The sequence below is a fragment of the Rhinolophus ferrumequinum genome, chromosome 16 (genome assembly GCF_004115265.2).
Source record: "Rhinolophus ferrumequinum isolate MPI-CBG mRhiFer1 chromosome 16, mRhiFer1_v1.p, whole genome shotgun sequence".
NCBI classification, from domain to species: Eukaryota; Metazoa; Chordata; class Mammalia; order Chiroptera; family Rhinolophidae; genus Rhinolophus; species Rhinolophus ferrumequinum.
Genome location: NC_046299.1, coordinates 15,214,746 through 15,241,800, shown reverse-complemented (window position 1 = coordinate 15,241,800; position 27,055 = coordinate 15,214,746). Strand labels below are relative to the sequence as shown.

Below are 27,055 nucleotides of genomic sequence, written 5' to 3'. Positions count from 1 at the left end.
AAAATTAATGTATATATATATAATATTAAATGTATTCAGAGCATAAATAAGAATGAACAGGAAAGGAGTGACCTCCTCAACTTTACATATCATGAGTAAGATTTGGTGCACTTTGGTTTGTGTGGGACACTGTAAGAATCTACTAACATCCAGCTCTGAGTGCAATTGGGACTACTCTGCCTAAAGATAATTCAGAGAAAATTGGACGGTTGGCCCCTCAGATGATTAAAGGGTTGAAAAATTAGACAGATTTTTCAAAGGTCCTGGGGTCATTTTCCGTGGATGGAAAGTTGTGGAGTTTTTCAGTGTCTTTGAGTCTGTGAGGAACAGTTATGCCAAGTATGGTCAGCCCCTGCTGTGTGTCTCTAATGTAAGTGTAAGGATAGAACCATAGATTTAAGTTTAGTTTAGGGAAATAGTTCCTGACAGTAACCAGTGACTATTGGCAGATCTCATTTGTGAAAGTTAAGGACCCTCCTTCCCGAGGTATTTATACGGTACATTCAGTGAGCGATGATGGGAGTGAGGTGTGCTAGAGGGTCTCTCAAGGTCCCTTCTAGCCCCAAGGTTCGATTAGCGCATATTTATAGAGCACCAAAAGTGGCTGTGTTCTTTTCAGGGAATAGAATTACAGTCAGTCCCTGTCCAGGGCCATCACAGTCAAAATCAGACAGAGCAGCAACACCTTGGTTGCCAAATCAAGTCAAAGTTTAGTGGGCACATGTCTCACGATCTGCGAGTGTGTGTTCTCTTCGAGAATATTAGAGGATGACCTACGAGCAGGGTTGGTAAAAGATCTTCCGTTAGTGCCAACCACTCCAACAAGGTTTATGTCAGGTTCCTCTAGACATTTTTGTAAATAGTCATAAGCACTATTTTGTGTTACGCAATCTAATTTAGAACGATGGTTCTCCAAACTTTTCATTCAGAATGAAGTGAAGGAGAAAAAGAACTGTCCTGTATTACCCAACTGTTTTAAAATGGTAGATAATATTCTGTTACTTTGAATTGAAAACTTTGAATTTTTCTGATCGTGGATGATTTAGAGTCCATTCTAATAGCTGAACTACAAAAGAAAATTATGTTTCTGATTTAAAACTGCAAATAAAATCCTGTAGTTTTACTGAAAAAGTGGAAAACATCATATATGGTAAAAATGGCAGTTTAAATTTTCTGAATTTGAAAGGAGTAATATTCTCATATTTTTATTTAACATTAACTATGATATTATTTACCTAATAGAGGATTTATTTTCACATTTAGCTATTTTCAAATATTAGCTAGTTGTAGATTATTTGTTTAGCAGAAATCTCTACTTATTTCTCCCAATAATCTTTTCACACTTTTTAATCATGTTAAACTTTTTATTTAGAAATAATTTCAAACTTTCAGAAAGTTTGAAAGTTTGTAGTATAAAAACACACATGTACTCTTTACCTAGATTTACCTATTAACGTATTGTTTTTTCCATTTGCTTTATCATTTATGTATGCTTTCGCTATTGATCCTTCTCTGCCTGTATATGTATATTTTTTTCTGAAGCATTTGAAAGTAAGTTGCATATATCATGCCTCTGTTCATGTTTTTAAAGTCATGTATTTTTATGACTTTCTTTAAAGTAAAAATAATTTTTCTCAGATTATTTACCAAAATGTGGAGGCAACTTGGAGCATTATATTTCACCTTGTTTTTGTCCTGTTATCTATTTCAGCTGCTATTCATGAGGTCCTTTTTATGCCTCATATCTGGAGTACATTAGTTTTTTTCAGACTGCCCTTTAATAAAGTCTCAAGTCTTTACATAAGCGCCTATTGCTACAACATAAAATGTTATAGCTTCGCCGTTTGACATATTACAGAATTTTGTAAAGTGCTCAAATCTTGTTACATAATTTTAATGGAAGAAAACTCACTTTCAAAATGTAAGTATTTGCATTTGAACAATTGAACTAGTAGGATTTCTATGTAGTAAAATTACGTAGGTTCGATTGAAGTTTGTGACCTTTAAGTTTATTTTCCATTTCAGTTTGATATGGATTCACAGGGCTGAGTTTGCATGTTTGCGTATTTCCCTCGCAACAGTTTCTGATTTCACAAGTCTTACTGGCTTTTACTGAAGGAGTAGCTACATGATAAAGATGCAGTTTATAGAAAAGAGAATGGTGTTGGTCCTGGCATCAAACCCTTGTTTCCATGGCCTGTTTGTACATTGTCTCAATAAAACTTGCATCAGCTGGTGGCGGCAAAAAAAAAAAAAAAAAAAAAAGAGAATGGGATTCAAGTCAAACAAAAATGATAGGGGAGGAAACTAAACTATTTTAGATACTGATGGACAAATTGATATTAAATTGAAAACTCACTACCATATATTTTCATTGATGTAATTTATCAACATCTTTAATATCTGTGATTAGCACCAACTTTGAATAGATCAACTCTGAATATTTTTTCAAACAGTTGGAGATACAGAAGAGATTAGGTATAAATGTGGTGAGGTCAGTTTTCTCAAGTTTTCAATTGTTCTTTGTGAATGTTGAAGACACAGAGCCAGAATCAATTTAGGCTCAGTGAGAATGATGGTCTCACAACTCAAATTGACTGTTTTGTGGGCAGAGGTACTACCTGCACTCCTGGAAAGACTATAGATCAGAAAACAAACTCAAAAATGCAGTGCAGTGTCGCCATCGTGTAGCCAATTGAATGTTGACTTGGAATTTTATTATAGAGCCTCGTTTTCTTCTGATAACACGTAATTCCTGTCTGTTAGTGGTTTCTCTTTTATGTTTATTAGTATTAAGCATACTACGTGCTTGCTTTATGTTAGTCTACTGCCAGAAAAAACTACACAAAATTAGTTCCAAGAATATTTTTCTTTCTGTAACACCAACACACAGGATGTGCGATCTATAGTAATTCTTATTCATTTGAAATACAGCAATTTGTTTCTGTCAGCAGAGGATAGGTTTGTTGTTTTAAATTGCCGGGTTTTGTTTTTGTTGGCGTGTTCCCCAATACAAATTGAATGGCTGACAAAAATCTATTTGTATGACAGTTCAATCTAGATAAGTGCCCTCTGTTGCCTAACAGTACAACTTGGGGTCTCAGAGATAAAAGCAAACTGAATGCCAGGCTTGTAGCAGAGCATCTTCGTGCAGATAACAGAAGTAATCCATATTCCTCAGGTCCACAAATCAGACAAACAAAGAAAAAATATGCATGCACATTGTCTCGTTTGAAATGGTGGTCTTTTAGCTTCTACATAAAAAAAAAAGAGGGGGGGGGAATATCTAACTTAGGAGAACAATAAAATAGCTGATATGAGATATGCCTCTATTTGAAATTAAAGAGAAATGTGGTATTGACTTGTAAAGTTGGAGAGAAGTCTGTTGCTTAGCATTTTCCCATAGTATGTTGGCTTTTGTCGAATACATTTGCTTTCTAATTTAACAAGCCTATTCTGAAATAAATTATATCTTTAGATAATGATTCTTTTATAGCTTTGATATTTTGCTAGAGGTAGGGTGGAAGGGGTCTCCTTTATTACCTAAGATGAGGAGCTGAGAATTTGTACCTATTGGCTTACTTCTGCCGAAAAATATGTCAGTCTTTCCATATAAGTATCTCTTAAATATAATTCATGTGTTAAAAAAGGGATGAAATATGTGGTTACAGCAGTTATGAGGAAAGAATTGGGACTAGTGCATAAGATACCAGACATCCTGGAAATATGGCTAAAGGCCCTAGTTACAGATATTCTGAAAAATAAGAGTTTAATCCATAGGGCTTGTTGATTGATTCGATATGGGGAGGAAGAGAGAAAATGGGATAATTTCTAGGTTTTTATCTGGGGAGACCATGCATGGTAACGACATCAAATCAGAGAAACAAGGAACAGCAATAGAGAGAGAGACAATGCCCTCCTTTGTGTTAAGGCTGAGACGCCTTTAGGTTATCTAAAGCACCCACTAGCATTAGTGAGCAGAATATGCAGAAAACAGGTCTTTGCCAGCCTCTAGGTGGTATCAGAACAATGGATGTAGATGAAATCATTCAGAAGAATGATACAGGGCTGACTAAGGATGGAGACGTGGGGCGGACTGAGAGAATTTAGGATAGAGACTGAGAAGGAGAGACCAGGGTAGGAGAAATGGTGCTGTAACTGCTAAGGCGAAAGTGGTCAACAATGTGAGGTGCTCTCAAGAGGTCAAATGAAAAAAGGAGTGAACAGTGGCCGTAGGAGCCAAAGTTGGTACAATCTGAGCAAGGAAATAAATAAGTGGTATTGGATTATGAGCCAAAATACAAAAAATATCCATGAGTCCGTACTGATGTTAATACATTATTGAATAATGATTAAATAGTTCTGTTGTGCAGAAGAATGCCAAATAATTTATGCAGGTAATTTCTCCCTCACGGAGGCAGAGCATATTTCCTCACTCCTTGAATGGGGTTCATGTGCCGTGAGGACAGTATGGGCAGGGGAAAAAGAGTGACTTTACAGTGGAAAAACCTGACAAGCAGTACTTCAGCCAGGTGATCAAGGTCAACCTCCACAGTGGTAAGTCATGTTGGTCTTGTATACCTTTGAAATGATGTGATAAAAATAGCACTTCTGTGGTCTTCCTCCCCAAAACGTATTCTACCAGTCTAGTCACGAGCAAATCTTCAGACAAATCCCAGCTGAGGGAGACTGTACATAATACCTGAGCAGTACTCTTCAAAATGGTCCAGGTCACCAAAGACAAAAAAAGTCTGAGAAACTGTCACAACCCAGAGGAGCCTGAGGAGATGCGACTACAAAATGTAATGTGGAATCTTGGATGGTATCCTGAAACAGAAAAAGAACATCAGGTAGTAAGGAAATCTGAAAAACAAGTATGGACTTCAGTTAGTAATAATGTGTAATAATGAGCAATTGGATTCATTAATTGTGACAAATGTGCTGTACTAATATAAGATGTTAATAATTGGAGAAACTAGGTGTGGGTTATATGGGACCTCTGTACCATCTTTGCAGCTTTTCTGTAACTATTCTAAAATAAAAAACTTATTTTAAAAATGTGACCAATGATTTTTGACAACTAAGAAGTCATTGGTGATCCAGGGCGTCCTGTGGCATGGTGGGAAAGTGTCCGGTATTGTTGTTGTTGTTTTTGTTTTGTAAGTTGACAAATGGCTGGGGCATGAATAAGTGGACTAGTGCTTATAGAATACTCTTTCAAGAAGCTTGGCTAGGAAAGGAAGGATAATGAGAGGTTGGAGTTCAGTGGTTCCCAGAGGGAAGGGGGCGGGAGGTGGTAGAAGAGGGAAAACGGGGTCAAATACAGCGTGATGGGAGGAGAACGGACTCTGGGTGGTGAACGCACAATATACAGATGATGTATTAGAGAATTATGTACTTGAAACCTATGAAATTTTACTAACCAATGTCATCCCAACATATTTAATGAACTTTTTTAAAAAAGAGAGGTTGGACATTAGCTAGGTAGAGTAGTATAGGGTAAAATAACTTTTTAAAATATAAAGCTGGGTGTATTTAAAATGTTTATATTTTAAAGGAAAGAACCAGTAGAGAGTGGCACATTGAAAATACAAGAGAAATAGCGTTTAAACTGATGATGCAAAGCCCCTGAGTAGGCAGATGTTATTCTATCATAGAGAATATGGGCTAAAAGAATTTCGTTTTATTGCCTAAGTATCACAGTTTTATTGGCTATATTCATAAAGCAATAAAATGCATATTGTCCATCTGAATTATGAGCACTGTAACTTCACTGGAACACAGCATATTCTATAATAAAGAATCTGTCACAACATGGGTACCAGGAAAAAATATATTATAAAAATTGCTTGCCTATGAGATGGCTGGTTCCAATCTAGAATTTTAGGGTAGCTGCATGGGGAGTCACCAGATCTCATGGGTAAGCAGGCAGTTCTTAACACATCTTAATAACCTGTGCAACTCCTCACCTGCCCTGTGGGTAGATTATTGTTGCTTTATGGTACAGCCTTTGAAGATTAATCTTGAAACATATGTAAGTTACACCCAGAGGTGTGGTTGTGACTCACCCTCTGAGATCCGATGTTTTATTCTATCAAATAAAACATTCTACATGAAGCATTTGTCACCCATGAACTTTCAAATTTATTGTCCATATTCTAGATGTTGACAGCAGTGTAAAAAACTAAGCACAGGTTTGGTTTTTTGTTTGTTTATTTTGGAGAAGGGTAGCAAGAGACAAAATGTACAGACTAATCAACTTTGCAGCTGATGATAAGTTCATAGAACCAGGGGGATGCGACAGCCAAGCTTGCCTTGGGGGACGAGTGGTAAGACCACCCCACCCAGCCTGTACAGTAAAGTGACGAGAGCACTGGCTTTGAGAAATGGGTTGTGTCCTTGCTCTGCCTGGTCTTTCTCAGCCGTATGGCGAAGGGTAGATCACGCACCTGGCTTAGAACTCATCATCTCTAAATGTGTAGGCTGGTCTAGCTGATGCCTCATGTCACTGTCAACTCTAAGATTCCCTCACTTATGTGACACATAAATGTGTGTGATGCATGCTGGTGTCAGTTACTCAGAACCCTCAACATTGGTTCTTGATTGTCTAGATCACTTGAAATTGTTATGGCTGTTGACAGATTTTCAATGAATGATCACTTTCCCTTCCTAATGCTAGGCAGATTACAAGGGAAACCTAGATACACTTAATTGTATAAATGTATGTCGTATACTTTATTTCAGTAGTTTTTTAAAATACTAACGAACCATTGGATCCACAGCATTCATTCATCAGAGTATCATTTTTCAGTAGGAGTGTATAGGGTATTCATATATCATTATCGAACAAAATAGTGATTATTTTGACATTTTGATTATTTCAAGCTCAGTCTATGAAGTTATTTTGTATTCAGAAAGACTTGAAAGGATTAGATTTCCTCCACTGAACATTTATACTGTTCCAGATGTCGACAACATCTGGGCATTCTATCATGAGCTGATTTTCTGAATGAAGTAACTAAATTATTGATTGACAGGCTAACATGATTTAAGACACAGCCACACTGTGTTCAATAGCAGTGTCAGAGTCATAAATACAAGCATATGCAAGCAAGTTGGGGCCTCGGTACTAACTAACCCGCCTTGCATTTTGAAACACTAAGGCTGAAATTAAATTTCAGGCTACGTTCAGAAGTGCTGGAGAAGGAAATGAAGAAGTGCAGTGACATGATTTCTGGGCTCCCTGTTTTACAAATCATGAAATGATGTAGCAGCAGTTGGTCAGAGTTCCTAGTATAAATAAAAGTCTCTTCTAGCTTTGTGAATCACAAATAGAGTTATGATTCCATATGGATTGCATATGGGTTTGCATATATGTGTCTACATACATATATAACCTCACCGTATGCGTGTGTTCGCCTGTGACATTATACTAGCTAAATATAAAAAAATAATTAAGAGAAAATGTAGTATAATTTATCTAATTATTTGCAGCCAAAACATAACTATCCATTTCAAACATGTAAAATGTTTTTGAAAGTACAAGTGAAAATAATAAATGAGAGTGATTAAAGTAGAAAAACTTCCTGGTATTATATACTCAAGAACAATAGGTTATTTCGGTGTTCTCACGCTAACCTGCATTTTCCAACTGTTGGTAACCAACTGTTGGCAGTGCTTGTTAGTATTTTCTCTCTGGTGGCTTACAGTGGTCCACTGGCCATGAGTTTATGATAGAAAGTGTGCTTTCCCTTTATTAATGCCACAGTATTGGTGACACATTGCATGTGCACTTTGCAGTGAATGAACTTGACCTTTAAACCGTCCCGTGAGCAAGAGCAAGCCATATTCAGTGGAATAATTACTTAAAAGAAACAGATTGGAACTTACTTTCTCTGATAACATTAAAGAAATTCAGTAAAGTTTTCACTATTGAAAATCATCCAAAAATGTAGCACCAAAAATAGGGAATTGGGCAAAACAATGTAATGGAATTACTGGGTTAAATAATATGAACTTTTTAAAGCTACTTTTGGTATATATCAGCAAACGATTTTCTAGGAAGGATGCACTAATTTGTACTCTCAGTCATGTATGTGTACTGGTTTTATTGCATCCTTTCCAATATTATCAACTAATATTTCATTGAACATCCTTTGCAGGGTTATCACATCCAAGGTATTATGATATATTTCCACTTGTTTATAATATTTAAATCCTCACAACAGCCCTGGGAAATAAATGTTATCGCCACTGTTTTAGACATTGAGGAAACTGATATTCAGAAACCTTAATTTGACCAAAAGCACATACCGAAATGTTGTCTCTGTTCTCTCCACTCAGTACCCTGTGCTTTTTTATCCTAACCACTTTCCAGGGATCAGACATTTACCTAACGGTTTACTTTGCCTTTACCTAAATCATGTAGTATGGCATGTTTTAATCTTAAATCACTTTTTTTGCTAGAAATTAATATAGCACAGAGAACATTATGATAAACAAAATTTCATAAATTCCTTTTTATTTTTTTCCTCCAAAATGTAAGTTTCCTGTCCTGATTGATGAGTCTTTTTAAGTCCTGGGTCACTGGTGGAGTGGGGATGCAAAGCTGAAATTGGCCATGGAGAAATAGAAGTGAGGTTAAAAATGGAATGCTTTGTGCCAAAGATAGATGCATTTAAGAAAATACCATCTGGGCATTACAGAAGATATATTATTTAATTAGAACCAGATAAAATTAGGTAAGAAGTGAATGCCAGCAATTATATAACTAGCTAATAAATATAATTTCACCGTATTCTGTAGCTATCCCACAGTGTTAATTATAACAGGAGCAGTTAAATTCTTTGGCTATGAAAGCATAACAGTTTTTAATAGATGTATCACCTGGTAACCTTGGGCATTATTAAATATGTGGAGACTAAAAGACATGGTAGAAGCAATGGAAAAGTCTGGCCAGACTGGGTAATTTGTCTTAGACCTATGGAGAAATCTATTAACCATTTCTTCTATAGACCAATTTGATTAAGAAGTAGGACAAGCTGTTCTTTCAATTACTTACCAAAACCATACGGCACTTTGTATCAATTATTATGGCTGTCTGCAGCATGTAGATTAGAATAAAGGCCTTTCTTAGTGTTGTGATATTGTGGATTGCTGATTAGTAATTAAAGTACTGAAGGAAGAAAATTAGGCCACAAATTGAACGGGAATGAGAAAGTCTTAATTCTGCGATACAGAATTGTTAGAAACAGATCGTCTTGAGCAGTCCATTCAACATAGTGACAGTCTCCATAACCATGGAGTGTTTGCCTCCCATGTAGAACTCAAGCGGATGAATGCCTTAGAGATGGTTTCCGCTCCCATGCCTTGTGATGTAGCTGTATGGGTATTAATTTAGTGAAATATCCTGTCTGCCAGGTGTGGGAACTAGCTGATTTTATTGTAATACCGATCAGTACTTAATTCATATGCAACAGAGTGCAGCACATGGAAAGCATTATAAATCTATTTACAATGTGACTGGTCTGATGATAACATTGTAGTAATTCCAGTGAGGCAATTTAAGCATTGCTTTGCCATGTGCACGCCTTGAAATTAAATTCTCATATACGCTCTAGTAATAAACCACTTCATTGTTAGGCTTACACTAGTGGTGGTTGTGGAATCCTCATTCTGGTTATGTATACCCTGTTTCATCGTGTAGAATCACACAGGAGGCGTATCACAGATCACAGGTTCTTATTAGTTTAGCTAAGTTAATTCATTTTGTTTCTAGTTTAGCAGTGGCTTGTCAAGAAACATACTCAGTTCAGTTGGGAAATGTTAAGGCTTGGGTCAAGTAGATAGATTGTTTCAAGCCAAAGTTCCAGTAGAACTGGAGCAAGGGGTTTCTGTTTGAACTTGGCTGTAAGAAAATCTGCCAATCAGCATGCAAAGTTCTGTTCAGACACCAAGTGAAAATCGTTTGGAATCTGAAATTCTCATTTCATAACCAAAGACTCACTTTTGTCATCAGTTTAAAACAGCCATTGAAACTGTGTGTGTGCATTCAACTTCTTTGGGGATAACAATCAGTTGTTAATTTGTCATTTTTTTTTCTGTAGTTCATATATGGTCTGTGATTTTTCTGTCTCACTATGTAGTGTCCACCTTAGTGTGTAAGTTAGAAGTTATATGCTATAACTTCTTTTATGTGTCTGTGAAGTTATAACACAAACACATAACTAAAAGTGAGGAATGCTTTATATTTAACTGTGTGTGTTGTATGTTGTGTGTGTGTGGAAATATTGTCAGTTGAAGCTTTTCCACCTTATGGTACAGACCCAAATTGCAATAGATTATAAACTGCATGGAGCTTCTGTCTTCTCCAGAAGCCACATATAAAAGCACCAGTAGACAGTGGTAACTGACAACTAAGACTAAAATGTTGACAATTTCTTGATTTGCCTGGTTAGCTTATGTATAGAAGTCATTAACTATTTATAAAATGCATTATGAATTGGGTTCCTTCAAACTGTAGCTGAGTGTATGACATTTCCAGCTCAAATTCTCATGCTTGCATTTGGCTAAAGTACAGATTTTATACAGTGGATAATAAAGTAAAATTGTTTAGAGTTAGTTTACCAAGATACAGTAGATGTTTCAGTTTCATTAACTTTGAATCCTGCAAATTAAAGTATGACATAGTATTTAGTACTGTAAGTGAGGTTTTTAAAAGTTCCATAAAAGGTAAATAATTTATTGATTTTTGGAGGAAAACTGTCCATAAAATAAGCAGGTTGTCATTCAAAGGAATTTAACCTTTTTTGGTATTCGATTAGTTTAATGTTGATTCTGCAGGCCAAATTATGGTTGATCACAATCAGCTTACTTAAAATTTAGGAGAAAAACTAGGATAAATTTTAGGAGAAAAATTAGGAGAAAATACAAATGTCGGGCATTTAAATACAATTCTTACAAAGTCTTGATTTAAAAAAATATTTTTTTGTAAAATGATGCTTGAGTGCAAAGTTCAATTTTCAGTGTCGGTTGTATCATTTCCATGAGGAACTATTTCTGATATTTGAAATGAGTTGTCTTTTCATTCTTTAACAGAAGTCAGTCCTATCAGAGAACATTTTAAAACTGAGCATATCATTTGCTCAATTACATCCAGAAAGCATCCAAATGACCAGTTTTACCATCCTAATGGTAAGAATAACATTTATAGGGACCACCCTTCAACTGTAGATAATCCTTAGTTCTCCTCTGTTGCTGAGCGTGTACACTCTTATTGCTGGTTTTCAAAAGCAATGGATTCTAACCAAAACAAAATTGGATATTTAAGGATACCACGTTTGTAATTTTTTTGTTCTTTTGAAGTATAGTAAAAATCAAATAAGACTATAATGTTAATTGAAACAATCTATGCCAATTTGTTGATATTTTGGTGAAAAAAGGGAAAAACAAAACCGTCTCCATATGATATTCTTGCATACTGTGGAATGTTTTAGTCCCCCATAGTGATGAAATGAAATAATTAAGTAGGCGCTCTGATACCACAGCCTGTTTAAAGGTTCTCATTTCCCTTTAATGCTGTGAAATAGTTTGGCTTAGCTAGTTTGAAACTACTGTAGTGGGGATCTCCACATGGGCACAAGAAGGTTTGGCTGATCTAATATTGTAATAAGGCACATGAAACGTACTGTCCTTGTAATTTAACATTTTTCAATACAGTTCTGGATAAAGCCAATAGAAATAGCTAATTAATAGCAACTTCAGTAAATATAATAAGAGAAGCAGACTTAATTAATATGCTGTTTGTGGGTGTTAAGAAGTCTGGCATGTTCACAAGTGAATGAGTTGTGTCACTTCTGAATTATTGAGACATCTGATAATAGATGTCATTACTGACCTCAGGCGAATGACTTAACTTTTCTACTTTGTCCTCTTTGCAACATTGTTGGTTTTATTTATCTACTTACGACTTATTACATTAGCCAAGATAGAAGATACATACTTGTAGCAGGGAAAGCAGGCAGTGGGGTAGAGACTCAGGGCAGGGATAGGATGTCACCATTTCCTTAAGCTGAAACATTTGCAATTTTTTGTATCTTTTTTCCTGAGTGTATCCAGAGGGTAATAAAATGATGAGGAATTTTGTGTGTTTAGAATGATTACCGAGCTGTGAGTCAGGACCCCAAGGTTCTAGTCTAAGCAAAGCTACCAACAGAACTCCATGAAAACTAAAAAAAAAAAAAAAGGATTGTCTAGATTTATTTATTTTTATTTGTACTCCATTCAGCTCTTTTCAACTGGGTTCTGCCAGAGAGTTAAGCCCTAATGCCTTAAGACTTCTGTTCTATGTAATGAATTAAATTCTCTTACTTTCCATTCTTGGGAGAATTGAGAAAATAGTCATTGAAAATAATTTTCTCTGTTTGTGGTTCTGATAAGGAACCCCAATTGACAAAGGCTGCAACTTTAAAATGATTAAAATCTATAGGTTGTGGGGGTATTTTTGTTTGGTTGGTTTTTTTGGTCAAAAGTCCTTTTTAAATTTTAACATAATATGATTTTATGTTTAAAATATTATGGTCTCTGTGACAAAGCAGTGTTACGCATTCACTAGTTTAAAAGTCTAAATTAAAAGTCTTGTTGACTTCTGCTCACGGATTATGGATAGTCTTTTTAACTACAAATAATTTTTCGGAACACAGTTGAACAGGTTAGAAATTTTAAGGTCTAACCTGTAGTTCCCAGATGAGAAAAGATTACTGTTTTTCAAACTGCCGTTTTTAAATTGACTGTTTTTGCTTAGTTTAGAAGCAGAAAAGGCAGCAAAGTAAGCTGTAAATCTGCATTTGGGTCTGAAATAGTGGTGGCTGAGTAAGATCTAAGGACTTGCAACTCTAGCTTCACAACTAATTTTCGGAGCCTTTTAGCTTTTCCAAATGTGTGTAATTTAGATAATTCATGAATTCCTTCCAGACGTGTCCCTCTGACTTTATAGGTAAAGGTAGATTTCTTGTAAAACAAAAATTTCAGTGTGTGAAACGTTGACTCACAGCCTTCTTTGCCTTTATTTACTAGGATTGGGAAATTTAATTTGTTTTAACAGACACACACATATACTCCCCCGTACTTTTCCTCAGGCCATTATTTATAGAGGACTTAGAGACATTTAAATTATTGTTTGGAAATTGGATGGGCTTTTAAATTTCATCTCTTTTGGTTAGTAGCATCACAATTATGAAAGGAATATAGATGTATTATTTTCCAGACATTCCAGTATATATATAGTTGCAGATATAATATAACCCTAGAAGTAGAGATTTTAAAAGACCTGTACTATAAAATCCATTTCCTGTCACAGTATGAAAAAACACACAAACAGCAACAACAACAAAAAAGCAGCATATACTCTTGTTTTAATTACAATCTGGTGAGTTTTGCAGATACGAGTTAATACAGCTATGTGTTACAATCTGGTGAGTTAATACAGCTATGTAGCTGTATTTCCTACAGTTTGATATTCTTATTTGAAGTACCACCATATGGAATAATATACCAGTTCCAACCCATTTGTGAATATTAACGGAATACTTACACACGCAGAGTTTTCTTTCATTATTGGCATTTGAAAATTTCTAATTTACATTCAAGTTCTCAAGTCAAGAACTTGACACAAGTTTGGTTTGCAGATTTTAGCAATAGGTTTCCATTAGGGGGCTCTCGAGGTTTGAGATGATCAGCCTTGATACCTATAATGCTTCGAAGCCTTTACTTTCTAACGTTGATCTCACTCTCTCCCTTTTCTTTGTTTTGTTTTATAGAAAAGGTCACGGATCGCCTACAGTGACGAAGTACGCAATGAGCTCCTCGGGGATGCTGGGAATTCCTCCGAGAACCAGGTAGAATGCTAATGAGGAAGGGCCCGGTGGGTGGCTGGAGGTGAAGGAGGTCACCCGGCACACTGGGCTCTCAGCTGCTCCGTAACAGTATTAGCAGCAACTCATGTGGAAGTGATACTGTTTAATGCAAAGCTGGAGTCTTAATCAACTTCAAAATGTTTCTTGGAGATCTTACATTTAACCCTTTACCTTGTGATCACTGTCTGCTATCTTTAAAAAAAAAAAATCTTTTCTTCTCTTTTCTTTATTATTTAGTACTTAAGGAATAACTTGAAACACACTGTTTGCAGACAAAGCCAAGGTCTTCACCTCAAACACATGTAAAAGGAATAAAAAAGTACACAATGCAGCTTTGATAATAATGCAGTATAATTAAATCAACACTTGCAGCAAAACAAATGAAAGTAAGCTTTCAAAATTCAACAGGGCAGCTCAGTCTCCTATTGTGTAGCTTCTTAAAAATACATTATCACCAAAATGCAAATCATAAGCCCCCGTGTGGAACTTGGATTCTCATATAGAGGTCCTGCCTCTGTCTAATAATAATAATAATAATAATAATAATAATAATAATAATAGGAAAAGTTGTTTTGCAGTTTAAGATCTGCATAGGCAAAAATAAGATACAATTTCTTCTTAAAGGGTCTTACAACCTGGCTGTCAATTCTCATTGGATCACACACTAGTGCCATGAGTCTAATTAATGTCCCACTTCTTTCTTTGAATTAATACAGCGGATTTCATTAATTCATACAGATAATATATCTGACTTAAATGTTTCAAGAACCTCAGTGCAGAAATGATTTTTAAAATGTTTTAAACAACCCTAGTGACTGATTCTCTGGGCACTTTTAAAGAAAATAAATGATAGGGAACCTGAACCTGAGATGCAAGACCTGAACGTGGTTACTATGTTACTTTGGCAAGTATTGTGAAGGCCTCTACTCCGCCTAAATAAAATCGCCTAAATAAAATCGAGCACAAAGCATTCATTGAATAAACCAAAATTTTAATAAGATAGTAAAACATAGTCATATATGTCTACACATTATGAAAGTTGTATAATTGTATGAACCATCTCAAACAGATTATATTCTAGGTCTGTATATGCTGACACTATATCACTATCTACTGTAATGTTACTATTGTAGCAGGGATGTTGCCTAAGTGATGAAAACCCCCCATCCACGGACCCTAGAAAGGGGACAAGAATCACTGCACTGGTTATGTTTGTTTTTGAAAAGATCTCACCGCCTCCACTGTTTGGATGTTACCAGCTTAAGTTCTGACATGTAAACACTTTAAGATTTGACTTGGGATTTTAACCTCCCTGATTGAAATGTGAGAATAATTATAACTAAGGGAAAAAATACGGAGTACATCAAACAGAAGGGTGATATGAGAAAGGGGTTTTACTTATCATAGATTAAATAATGAAAGGATGAGAGGAAAAAAAATATTTTCTTCCCATTTTAAGTGAGATTTAGGTTGTTCACACCTCTTGAATGAATGAATCATAATTTTATTTCCTATCTTTACTGTAAGAAAAAGCATTATCTTTTTTACAAAAAAGTGAATGCTTGGTTCCCATGTCAATTTTTTAGAAAGCTATAGATCTTTCCCTCATTTGAAACTACTCCCTAATAGAGAGGGAATGGAAAGGAAGGGGGTATTTCTGTCTCACTCAGACTCCTTTATTGTAATGGCTGTTGTAGTACTGTGACAGGGATCCCTTTTTTTTTCCCCCAAAGCATGTTCACTTCTCTTAATGGACATTTTATGTGCCTAAAACATTTGTCTTACATACATATAACTATGATTTTTTTTATGCCTAAAGAAAAATATTCCACAAAAATAGATTGAGTTCAAGTTTTCTGAATTTTTCAAATTATATTCCTGTCACTTTAAAGTGATTACACAGAGATTTCCCCTGGACTTGTATAAATCAAACTTACAAATTCTGAAAGTGCTTGGAGAACCTGAAGTTTAGTTGTAAGGAGCTGTCACTTCAATAAATAGAGTATGATAAATTATAGTCATGAGACTATGTAACTGTTAGATTATTACTTGTGTGAACTTTTCAGTCTAAAATTTGAATTAGGTTTGAAAGTTCAAAGAAACCACACTTAACTTTTTGGATATTATTTACCGAATGTAGCAAAATTTCCATATCATAATGAACAAATTAAATTTTATTTTGAGACTCTTTATCATAATATAGGAATTAAAATCCCTCAAACTAAAACATATATCCTTAAACAGGAATGTCTTGAGAATAACTCTTTGTTCTGAATCAGTATTCATTCAGACTATGCAATCAAAACAGAAGCCCTTACTTTAAAGTAAGAAAGTATTTTGAGTTGGCTCTTTATATTAATTTTTATAGCTCAGAGACTGAGCTATAAAATATGAGAAGATATTTTTTTCTGGATAGGATTACCCGTAATTTATATAAGAAAATATTTTCTGCCTACAAGTAAGTTTATTTTCAAGTTAATTGTTGATAAATTGATATTCAGAACTTCTTGGCTTGTCATAAACTTTTAATATACAGAGAAAACTGTATTTTGTTTGGAGGTAAACAAAATGAGACAAAGTGGTAATATTTATTTCACTAAAATTGGGATATACGTCAATTTTTAAAAATTATATATCAGAAAGGAAAATAATAAAGAGTTCATAGCAATGGTTACAAATAGGTAAAATAAATACTGACTACTTAGTTCTTTTTGATGCAATATACACATCCTCCCTTTAGTGGCTTCTGTGTGGAGGTTTAGACAAATGTGAATGTCATGGCCATTATTTCTCATTCTGGCCATTTACAATGCATTTTTTAAGCGTCTAAAACTGGCTGCTCATACACGTAATTATAATCTGACAATTAACTAAGGAGTATATTAATTTACTCATATATCTATATATCTATATATCTATATCTATCTATCTATCTCTATATATCTATCTATAGAGATAGATAGATATAGATATATGTAAACATTTCTGCCATGATTAGAAATGTCAGAAATTAAGATTTCAGAAATTAAGATTTTTTTCGAATGCATCGTTAATATCCCTCATACAGTACGCAGCTTCATTTAATTCTAAATTAAATACTTTGTATTAATTCATTTCTGATTCATATCCACTTCATACACTCAAATATAGCTCATCCCTGATATATAAAGAAGGGCCAAAATTATCTACTTTGCGCATTCAAGTACTATTATTGGGTCATCAGCTTTCCAAGGACTGTCGTCTTAGGCTTTATCATTCTAGTCTTAAAATCTCATATTTTCCATTACATATGGCAACACTTTAATATGTGAGAGCATTGAGTTTTTTTAAAATATAGTGATGCTGTATTTAGAGTGGAAACCTCAATAGTTGTTAACTTGATTTAGTTTCTTTCATGAAAACCATTCTCAGAAAAGGAAAAAAAAACATCTTATAGAATTAAATCCCCTTCATAGTGAAGTATCACAATGGGGCAAATAAAATGTTCCAAGCAATACTTTTGAACCATCATAGTCTCAATTTCCATATGCAAAATTATATTGATCAGTGAATAAATCTGAGTAAATGAAATTTGAGTAAATCCTACGTAGAAGGTTCAAAAATATATGTAAAGAGAAGGATATTTCCAAACGTACCAAAATTTTTTTGGTAAAGCAATATGTAGCAGATAGGATTGCTTAATTTTTTAATACGATGTTCTCTTGAGTTCCAATTTGGGCTTGCTGTGCATAAAGTGTGTTAAACTTCAGCCACAGACCAGGGGGTGCAGTCGGTCAATTTAATTCCCCAAGATCTAAAGAAGGTCGGTATCATTTCATATAGCCCTGGCAGAGCAGATCATTACCAGGCACAAATCTGTTCGTTACGTGCTGAGGGTTTATAGCAAAATAAATAGACTGTCATCATAAGTTCAGAAAATTGTGTGTTCGACCCACGATAATGTGTAAAGGGCGTTTAATAGAGTTCAGCATTTATTCGTTATCTGTATGCGGACAGAGACGGCAGTCGCATTATCAGCTTTAAAAAAAAAATTCGGTAGTTCGGGGGGGTCATGTGACGCACCTCACACACAGAGGCGCGCGCGCGCATGAGCCCCTCACACGCACTGCAGTGCAGTTTTGATTTTAGTCACAGCAGAAGGCTTAACCACAAGAGATTCCACTGGTTCAAACCAGCGTAAACCAGATTTTTTCAGCCCACAAAGGAACAGATTACCTCTTGTATCAAATTCTGCACTGGGGGAAAAAAAATCTTTGTTTCAAAAAAGATGTTGATTATCATAACTCAACATGGTGGCATGGCACACTTTCATGTCGCTTATGATGGAGCTAGTAACTCGAGAAAAGACGAAATCACTACTTGCAGTCTAGTCTAAGCATTGTTAATTTTCAAAAATAGACCATCTTTTGTTTACTTGAATGAAAACCTTCAGCCCTAAAAAAAAAAAATTTAAAAAAGAAGAAGAAGAAGAAGAAGAAGATAAAGATTAAAAACCCTCCCATTACCTAGCTTGGCTACAAATCCGGTGTCGAGCTTGAATGCAGCCATGCAGCACAAACAAGATAGAACGGTTTTTGTTTGGAACCTATTGAAAAAACAAATGGGTAGCATTTTTAAACACTCATTGATTATGGCAGGGTGGCATGCCCCAAATGGTCTCCATTGCTAAGGAGTAGTTTTAAACTTTGGCCCTTTAAGTATCATAGTCAAGCGAAGAATGGTGACCCCAGAAAGAAACGATAGCCGCAGTGCGATCAATTCCTGGATCGTCTCTTTCTGAGAATTAATGTTTGCCTTTTTCTCCCACGATGTTCGGATAGCAAAGAGAAAGATTCCGATATGTGATAGTCCAGGTAGTTTAGTTTAAAATTTTACTTTTTCTGGGGAAGAATACTAACTTTCCACAGGAAGTGAGGAGGTGCTTTACTCAGACATTGGATGGTCGCTGAGAGAATGAGCATATTGATTAAAAATAATGACGACTTCTTATATATTTTGAAAGGACGACATTAAAAGTTTCATTTTCTCTAAATGCACTGTGAGACATTATGTAATAGGTTCTGTTCTCGTTTTCTAAAAGATGCATAACAATTTTGAAATCTCATTCTTTTGTACTTGAAATACTTTCCGTATAACAAATGAAATAACAGAATAAGCTGGAATGCATGCTGCCTTCTTTGAATGGGAGACGAAAAAACAGCATTAAGCACTGAGAAATCCAGGCTGTAGTAAACATGATACTTTTAGAGAGACTTGTAGTGAGCAATTTATAGCACGCTTCTCCCAAAGCCATAGTTTAATTTATTGCTCTGCATATGTCAAGTATTATAACAGATGTTACAGATATTTGGATGTTTAAAAATTATCAGTTGTAGACTTGAATTGCTGAGGATGCATATTTCAGACCTAGAATGTGGTTTATAGTCTTACAACACAGGTTTCAATTTCTATTCACTGCAGAAACTATGGCAGTCATCTCAACTATACAGTGATGTTTCTGCTTTACAGTCCTGTCAAACACACACACCTACACACACTCAACCAGATAGCTGGCTATATCCATTTTCTAGTTTCTAAAGAGTTAAGCGACTTGTTTTATCTGTTATATTTAAGGCAGATAGAAAAACGTTCTACAGAGGAGAATTAAAATGTTATCATAGGAGAATTTACTAACAACTAAAGAGTGATTTGGGGTTTGATTTGAGTGATAAGAGACTGCAGTACAAATGAAGTATGAGAGCTCATTGCTTTGAGGTGGCCCAGTTTACGAAATGAAGAAAACTGAAAAATGAAGAAGCTTCAAAAATTAAATAAACAACCATATTTCTGCAGTCGCCTCTGAAGCAAAACGAAAACCTAGAAATTAATTCTAATTTCTTACAAATACACAGTATTTGTAAGGATGGTGAAATATTTTCTGATACCATGTCCTAAATGTTATCTATTCTGGCATGCTTTATTTTCAATTAATGTTATCTCCAAATGCAGTCTTTTTACTAGAGTAGGTAGAAGTATGACATTAACTAACTTGATAGTTTGTTGTTTTAAATTCTTATGGGGACAAAAGCATGAACTATTAATCATTTTCATTTGTAGGTAAATTCTGAAATCAGTTGTCAAGATTCAAAATAGAGAAACATCCTGAAAACTTGTATATACAAAACCTCTTCAGTGGTGCATTCTTAGAAGAGAGGAACAGTAAACTTGTTTTCTTTCTTTATAATATAGACTTCTATGAAGTCGTTCCCCTTTATTTCATGATGGTGTCTTAGATGTACTTTAAAAGAGAATTTCACACTATTCTCTTTGTTTAATGTGACAGTGTGAGAAAGTGATCTTTATTCGTTCAAAAAACTCTGCATGTAGTCTGTGTTTAGGTTCTTTTAATGTGTTTGTCTGTGATTTTTAAATGCTAAACATGTAAACAGATAAATTGTCAATGTTAATTCTGTATCCTGTCACACAACTGATCTTTCTTTCCTGCCATTTCTTTCCTTTTTATCTTTTTTTTTTTTTTTTTTTTTTGTGCATTCATGGTGCAGTTGATAAAATTACGTGAAGAGGTGAGTACTTCCTAGCCTGCTTTTTTTTAAAAAAAAAAATTCTGCTTTTCCCTATAAATTTGAGTTTCTAAATCTGAGGTCAGATCTTTGGGTTCATTTTCAGGAAAATCTACATATAGCAAACTATTGATTAAAAGCCCTCAAATGTTCTCTGATGATTATTTTTAGGAAAACAAATATATCCAAACTACGCTTATCACAGTGATCATTGTTGTTTGTTGGCATCAGAGGAAAAGTCCTATTTTAAAGGCCAGAAACGGAAGAAAAACAAAGGAATATCTTCAAATTATCCCTGAATGTAGTTTTAATGTAGACTAACTTCAGATTTGTTTTATTTGTATTGGTTTCACAAAGAAGTCAATTACGATTAAATTTTTTTCTGACATTATGATTTACTTCACTAAGAACTGTCTTTAAGTAAACGTCTTTCCTCCACCCCAAACTCTTAGGTTCAACATAAGGTACCCTGAATCTATTATCCTTTTGGGGAAACACACATATGTTACAAAAGCCCTACTAGGCTATGTACACAGATACCTAAGAATAGCCAAAGGTCTCGTCATTGCCAAACACTTTCCTTTCTGTAGGAAATAGCACCCAAGTGAGTTCTTATTTTTCAGAGTTTGCTAGCCTGTTTCATAATAGAGCTTCAGACTTTTGTGGCCCAGCAAATATTTATGTAATGTTTATAATTTTATCCCCATCTCAATGAGGGATGCTGAATGAGTCTATATTCTGTTTTAATTGGGCCAAACTTATCAAATATGCTTTGGTACTGTTTTCAGAGCTAAAGTAGTTTTATTTTTTACTTAGGGGGAATGAGTTTTGTTTCTTTTATATTAGGGCATAAAATAATGGCCTACTTTGCAACTTAAAAATTGTGTAATGGTTTATATTAATGAGAGTACTGTGAATGATTTTCGAGTTTAGATTGACTGCATTGATTGAGATTTTCCTACGTAGAAGTTACTTAGTGGTATGTGATCATTCTCTGGGTAATGCACACGCCAATTTAGAGGCTTGTAGATAGCAGTTTTCAACAATTCTTCTGAGTGAAGAGCCATGAGTGGTGTCCTCTCTTCGTAAAAGTAATGATGGTATGTAACATGAAGGGTGTAAATACACAAAACCCACACCCTCTAATCTTTTTGTGTTTTTATCTTCTCTGCATGGAAGCAGATGCATATCCTAAAAGAATATAATCAATTGCAGTTTGGATATATAAGATTATTTCTCAGGAGGTGATGCATCAACATTATTTTTATGCAGGACAGAATATCTGCTTGTGTGTGTTTGCATCTGCTCATACTTATGTGACGAATCTGAATTTTCAAATGTCATTGGCACTAACAATAGACTTAAACCTGTACGTGAAGAAACTACACGCAGCTCTGGCCCCTGAATTTAGCAATGAATATAATTAATAAAACCATGTTCCTCATTACAATCAGCATATTTGACAAAAGACCTATTTTTGTTCAGCTGAATTGTGTGGACTTAGAAATCTTAATTCTAAAAGCTGAAAACATCACATCTGCATTTCTTTCAAAATATGTTTTTTCATCAATTTATAGCTTAATTCTTTTGTTGTGCCTATAACAACAGTTTCCTCAGTTATGCTTCTGGAATGCGTGTTTCCAAAACTGTAACCTAGAAGGGAATTGTACTAGGAAGTATGATATCACTCGACTAATGGAATAATATGTTCTGAAATAGCCTTTTAACAATCTTTGATATGGATAGTTATAGAATAGATTGCTGTGATGACAATGCATTGATATATGGTTTGCTCAGAAGTGATTGTTTCTCAGGCAGGATTCTAATAGGAATCAAACAGTGAAAGTACCCCCAATTTTTCTAGTATCTATCCGAAGAAGACGGGCACTCATCTCCAAAATAGGATGTTTTATTGTGTTTGGAAACAAAGCATGCTCCATCCCTTCCTTGTGAGGCTCTTTTTGGGCTCAGCTCTGGAAACAGGGCGCTTGGAGGCAAGCTGGTCGTGCACGGGAGCTGCCTAGCTCTCCATTTCAGTCCTGTGTCTCCTGCCCTCCACACTGCACAGCTCCTCACACAAGTTGAGCTCTGTCTGAAGCTCCTGCACTGCTTTACTTACCTGCTTTGAAAAGGGCTGAGAAGAGGGTGAGAGAATGAGTTTGGGATGGAATGTGTGGGCAAGTTGAAAGCATCAGCTGCTACTGTAGTGTATTGCCTTTCATTTTCAGAGACCGGGGCAATGTACAACTAAGGGAACGATGTAAATAGCACAGCTGTTACAAGAACTTGATTTTAGCTTGACTTAAGTGAAGAGGTTCCAAAATACAAAGTGAGGTCCTGCTGGAAAGCTGCTGGTAAACTGATAGTTCTCTTGTGTGCAGATATGCTCTGATAAACTGAATTGTCCTGAGGAGGGCTTATTTCCATTATTTAGGACTATTCATACAAAAAAACAAATTTAGAAATTTTGCTCCCCATCATAGCCACACACTAAATAATCTGATTTGGCTCCCTTTCGTGGAATCCCAAAAATCATTCCATGTTTAAATGCTTTGTTTCCTACATTATATTTCATGATCTAATTAGATTGTCAGTTTCCAGTATTGATCTTGGAATTTTTTTTTTAAGCTCCAGTAGCTGAATGTTTTAATTTAGGGATTTCATCCAATATGGAAATAACTAAAAATCTTTGTTCTGTTGTTTGGGATTAAAATACTCTTGATTTCACAAATCTCATATCTTTTTAGAGAGTCACCAATTTGAAATTAAGTCTTTTGTTAAGATAGAAAATAGTATTCAGAGACTGGAAGAGTAAACCTTACTCCCAAAAACCTGCATGTAGGGAGAATTAGGAATAAGAAAGCTATTTTTGACAAGCTGAGTAAAGTATTTAATTTTATTTAAAAATCATCATTAATGCCAAACATACAGAGCTCCCCGTACTTTTCTTTTTCTCAATTACAGTCTTTAGTGATTTTGCGTTTCCATGATACAAGCTTTCCCTTCCTTCCTCCCTTTTATTTATTTAGTTTAGTTTTTTTTCTTTTTTTTTTGTCAGAGGGAGGGGCAATTTTTCTCTTAATTTCTCCACCATATATTAGACAAGTCTATTAATTATTATAGACTGTTGTTGCAGCTTTCCCGACCTTCACATCAGGTCTTATCTCTCTGTTCTAAATGCATTGTTTTAATGATTCTTCGCCCCCTCCCCCCAGCCCTTCCCCCCAAAAAATATTTCAAGGAAAGCTTTGATGTGGCTTTAGCTGCCTGCAACGTCTGGCCGCATCTCAGATGTGTCACCTGTGCCGGGAGGGAATCAGGAAATCACGTTTTGAATGGTAATGATAACATACTAATCACTGCCTTTCTTTGAAGATGGGAGCGAGATATTCTGTCAGCATCCCTGGCTGCTAGAGCTCCGAGGCACTGGTCTAGGTGTATTAGCCTAAGTGTGCATGTCAATACAGCTTGCATCTCCAAGATCCATGGGGGCTCATTAGAGCAAGGTAGATCGTTCCGCTCGACAGCCACTCAGATAATATGTGTGGCACCTCCTTTTTTATTATTATTAGAAAGCATTTCTTCTATTTTAAATGACATCTGTCAACAACACAAAGTTGTAGGAGTTGTGGTTGCAGTGTTTCTTTCTTTTTGACCAGATACCAAAACTGATTTGCGGGACAAAGGTACTAATTTATACAACTACATGTCTGCATCTACACATACAGAAATATACATATGCATATATTCATGTATTTCTAAGTATCCAGACATACATGCACACACACACACACACACACACACACACACACACGCATGCACATATTCCTACCCATTCATAGCCATGATTAGCTTGCAAATCTGTTTGCCAACCTGAATAGATCTAGGATAGTAGGATCCTTATGGTTAAAAACAAAACAAAACAAAAAAAACCTCAATGTAGAAAACAAAGTTTAGAAGCTGAGAATTTCGGGAAAATCCTCTCATTCTCCAATCAAATATAAAAGAGTGCATTAATTATTACAGTATTAGTTAACAGTCCTCAAACACTACGTGTCAAAAGTTTGCCTTCAATCTAGGGCATAAATCCACAATTTTGTACATCTATGTGCATGGAGAACATGTACCTCGTTTCTTGGTGGTTGTCCCGAGTTGTCTTAACCTAGACCTGCTGTTTAGTATTCTGTTTTGGTAGCCTATGTTATTCTCTATGGCATTTTGCCACACATCCAAAATTGAGGGACATTCTCTTAAAAATACAGTTCCTGTTTAAAAAATATACTATCGCAGAAAGTAAAGGAACAAATGAGTTTTTTTTTAAATGACTGCATTTTATAAAAAAATAAATACAAAATAAGGATCATAGATATATGCAAATATCTCATAACATCTACCTCTGCTGAAACAGGAAAGAGCCAGTTAGCTGTGGTCTTAGTACATTTCTCAGTGTTTTGGAGAATGGCTTATTGTGGCCACATACAACATGAATCTGCCTTTTAAAACAAAAAAAGCGACGATCGACACACAGTTGATTGGAAATCTGTCCATTGCAGTGGTTCTTACAATGGAAGATTTGCTAAAAATTATCTATAATGGGTTGTGACTCCCCCCCACCCTGAAATGTTAGAGCAGACAAAAGCATTATTATTATTATTTTTTATGGCAAAAAAAGAACATTGTAGACGGCCGTCTGATTTTTTCCCCTTTTTCTTTTTCAGAGGGCACATCTGCTCGATAACACAGAGAGGCTGGAAAGGTCATCTCGGAGACTAGAGGCTGGATACCAAATAGCAGTAGAAACCGGTAAGAATTCTGAGAGTGAGCAAATTGCCTTGCTTGTGCACAGCAGTCTTCACAACACATGACATTTCAGGGTAACTTCAAAGGAGTAGCAGAGACAGCAGCCCGAGATGTGGTTTACATATTGGGGAGACAATTGGGAGCTTATTTGCGCTTATCTTTTTTCAAGTTAAAAGGCATGACATCTACTGAAAACAGTTCCTGAGGTTTAAAAGTATACATCTGAAAAGAGATGGAATACTTTGTCTAAATTCTACATTTGTCTTAATATGCAGTTACATGTTGTCAGTTTACCCACCCGCAATGATTGCTAGCACACAGTGCAGTCTCCAGTTGTTTGCTCCGTTATGTTTATTCACATACGTAAAAATTAACATTTTAATCAGTCTAAATGATGTAAACTAGGGGCAAAGAAGTAACAATCCCCAGTTTACCTTGCTTGTTTGTCCTGGTGTTGGAAATGATTTCCAATGATCGTATGTATTTTTTTTTAAATCATAAACAGAGCCTATAATCAGATATCGAAAAAAAAATCATAGTAAGCAGCAAGGCTAATACTCATGATAATCTTATTAGCATTAGTTTCTACTGTCCAAACTTTTCATTTGAATTAACACTAGTTATAATTTTCAGAAAACACAGCCCTCATTTGACTTCTAAGACTCATCTACTTAAAATAGACAAGCTTTTTCATTATAAATGTTTCATGCAATGACGGTTTGTTTTTAGATAGTAAACAAATATCCATTAACCCCTTTGTAGTCATCAGATTCTTATTATTTGCTATCTTTTTTGTTCTCTTTTGCAAAGTATAACCTATATATAGTCTGTTTACCATATTTTGGGTAGTTCTTTCCCTCAAAGATATATGGCTAACAACATTTCCATCATTTTTTAAATTTAGTGACACAAGAAAATGTTTATTTTGAAAGCACAGGTATAATGAAAATTATTCCAAATTTCTTTTGTGAATGGCCAGTGTTTTTTCTTGCCCTGGGTTCATGGCTGTTCTGTATTGGCTGGCTTATGTGAAGAATTCAAAGGAGCTGAATAGGAAGAACACAGATGGCATCAGTATTATATTAATGGAGAGAAAACTAAAGAAAACCATAGACCTTCCAGATTTTTTGGTAGTATAGGCAGCCCTTCTTTCTGAGGTTATTGATAAATTGGTTTTCAGCCTTGATTGGAATAAAAACCAGCTTTCATTTGTTCTTTTTGTCCCTGGGCTCACCTTTAGAAGTGGCTGTCCTTGTAAAAATGTGAACAAAGCAGAGAGCCCTGTATACGAGGTCAGAAAACCAAGCTCGAGTTCTAGCTCCTGTCTGTGTGACCTTGAGCAAGTCACATAACCTCTCTGAGTCTCAGTGTGCTTTTCAATGAAATGGAAATACTATTGCCTGTCTTAGAAAATTCCCAAGAAATGATGGCATATCTGAAAATGTTTTAGGCACCATGAAACACTATAAAAATATAATGTGTGGTCATTTGATGAGATACAGGTATTTATCATTATCTCACAGAAAAACATTTTATTGTGATGGAAATTTGTATGTATGAAAGGGATTTTTAAAAGTGTTACTTTGCTGTAATGCTATACCTGTCGAATATGGTCATCATCGAGAACCTTCTCTGATAGAACAGCCCATTGGTGAGCCTCTTTCCACATAGGACTAGGTTGGATCAGGAGCAGTCTCACTGCGACGCCGGGCAGAGAGCTTGCTATGGCTGATGGGGCTGCCTTTTCTCTTGCACGACACCGTTCACGTAGCTCTCTCCCCA

At 35.4% G+C, this 27,055-nt stretch overlaps 1 protein-coding gene across 5 annotated transcripts in view; it reads left to right on the top strand.

Annotated features, from left to right (window-relative positions):
- VTI1A (vesicle transport through interaction with t-SNAREs 1A) overlaps nt 1-27,055 on the top strand; it is a 327,917-nt gene that overhangs the window by 60,712 nt on the left and 240,150 nt on the right. For 3 of the 5 annotated variants that reach the window (XM_033130109.1, XM_033130112.1, XM_033130114.1), the window contains exons 5-7: nt 13,818-13,895; nt 20,456-20,476; nt 25,192-25,276. In XM_033130109.1, coding sequence (XP_032986000.1) covers nt 13,818-13,895; nt 20,456-20,476; nt 25,192-25,276 — 184 coding nt within the window. The remainder of the gene's footprint in view (nt 1-13,817; nt 13,896-20,455; nt 20,477-25,191; nt 25,277-27,055) is intronic. The other 2 variants (XM_033130110.1, XM_033130113.1) reach the window with 1 other exon arrangement.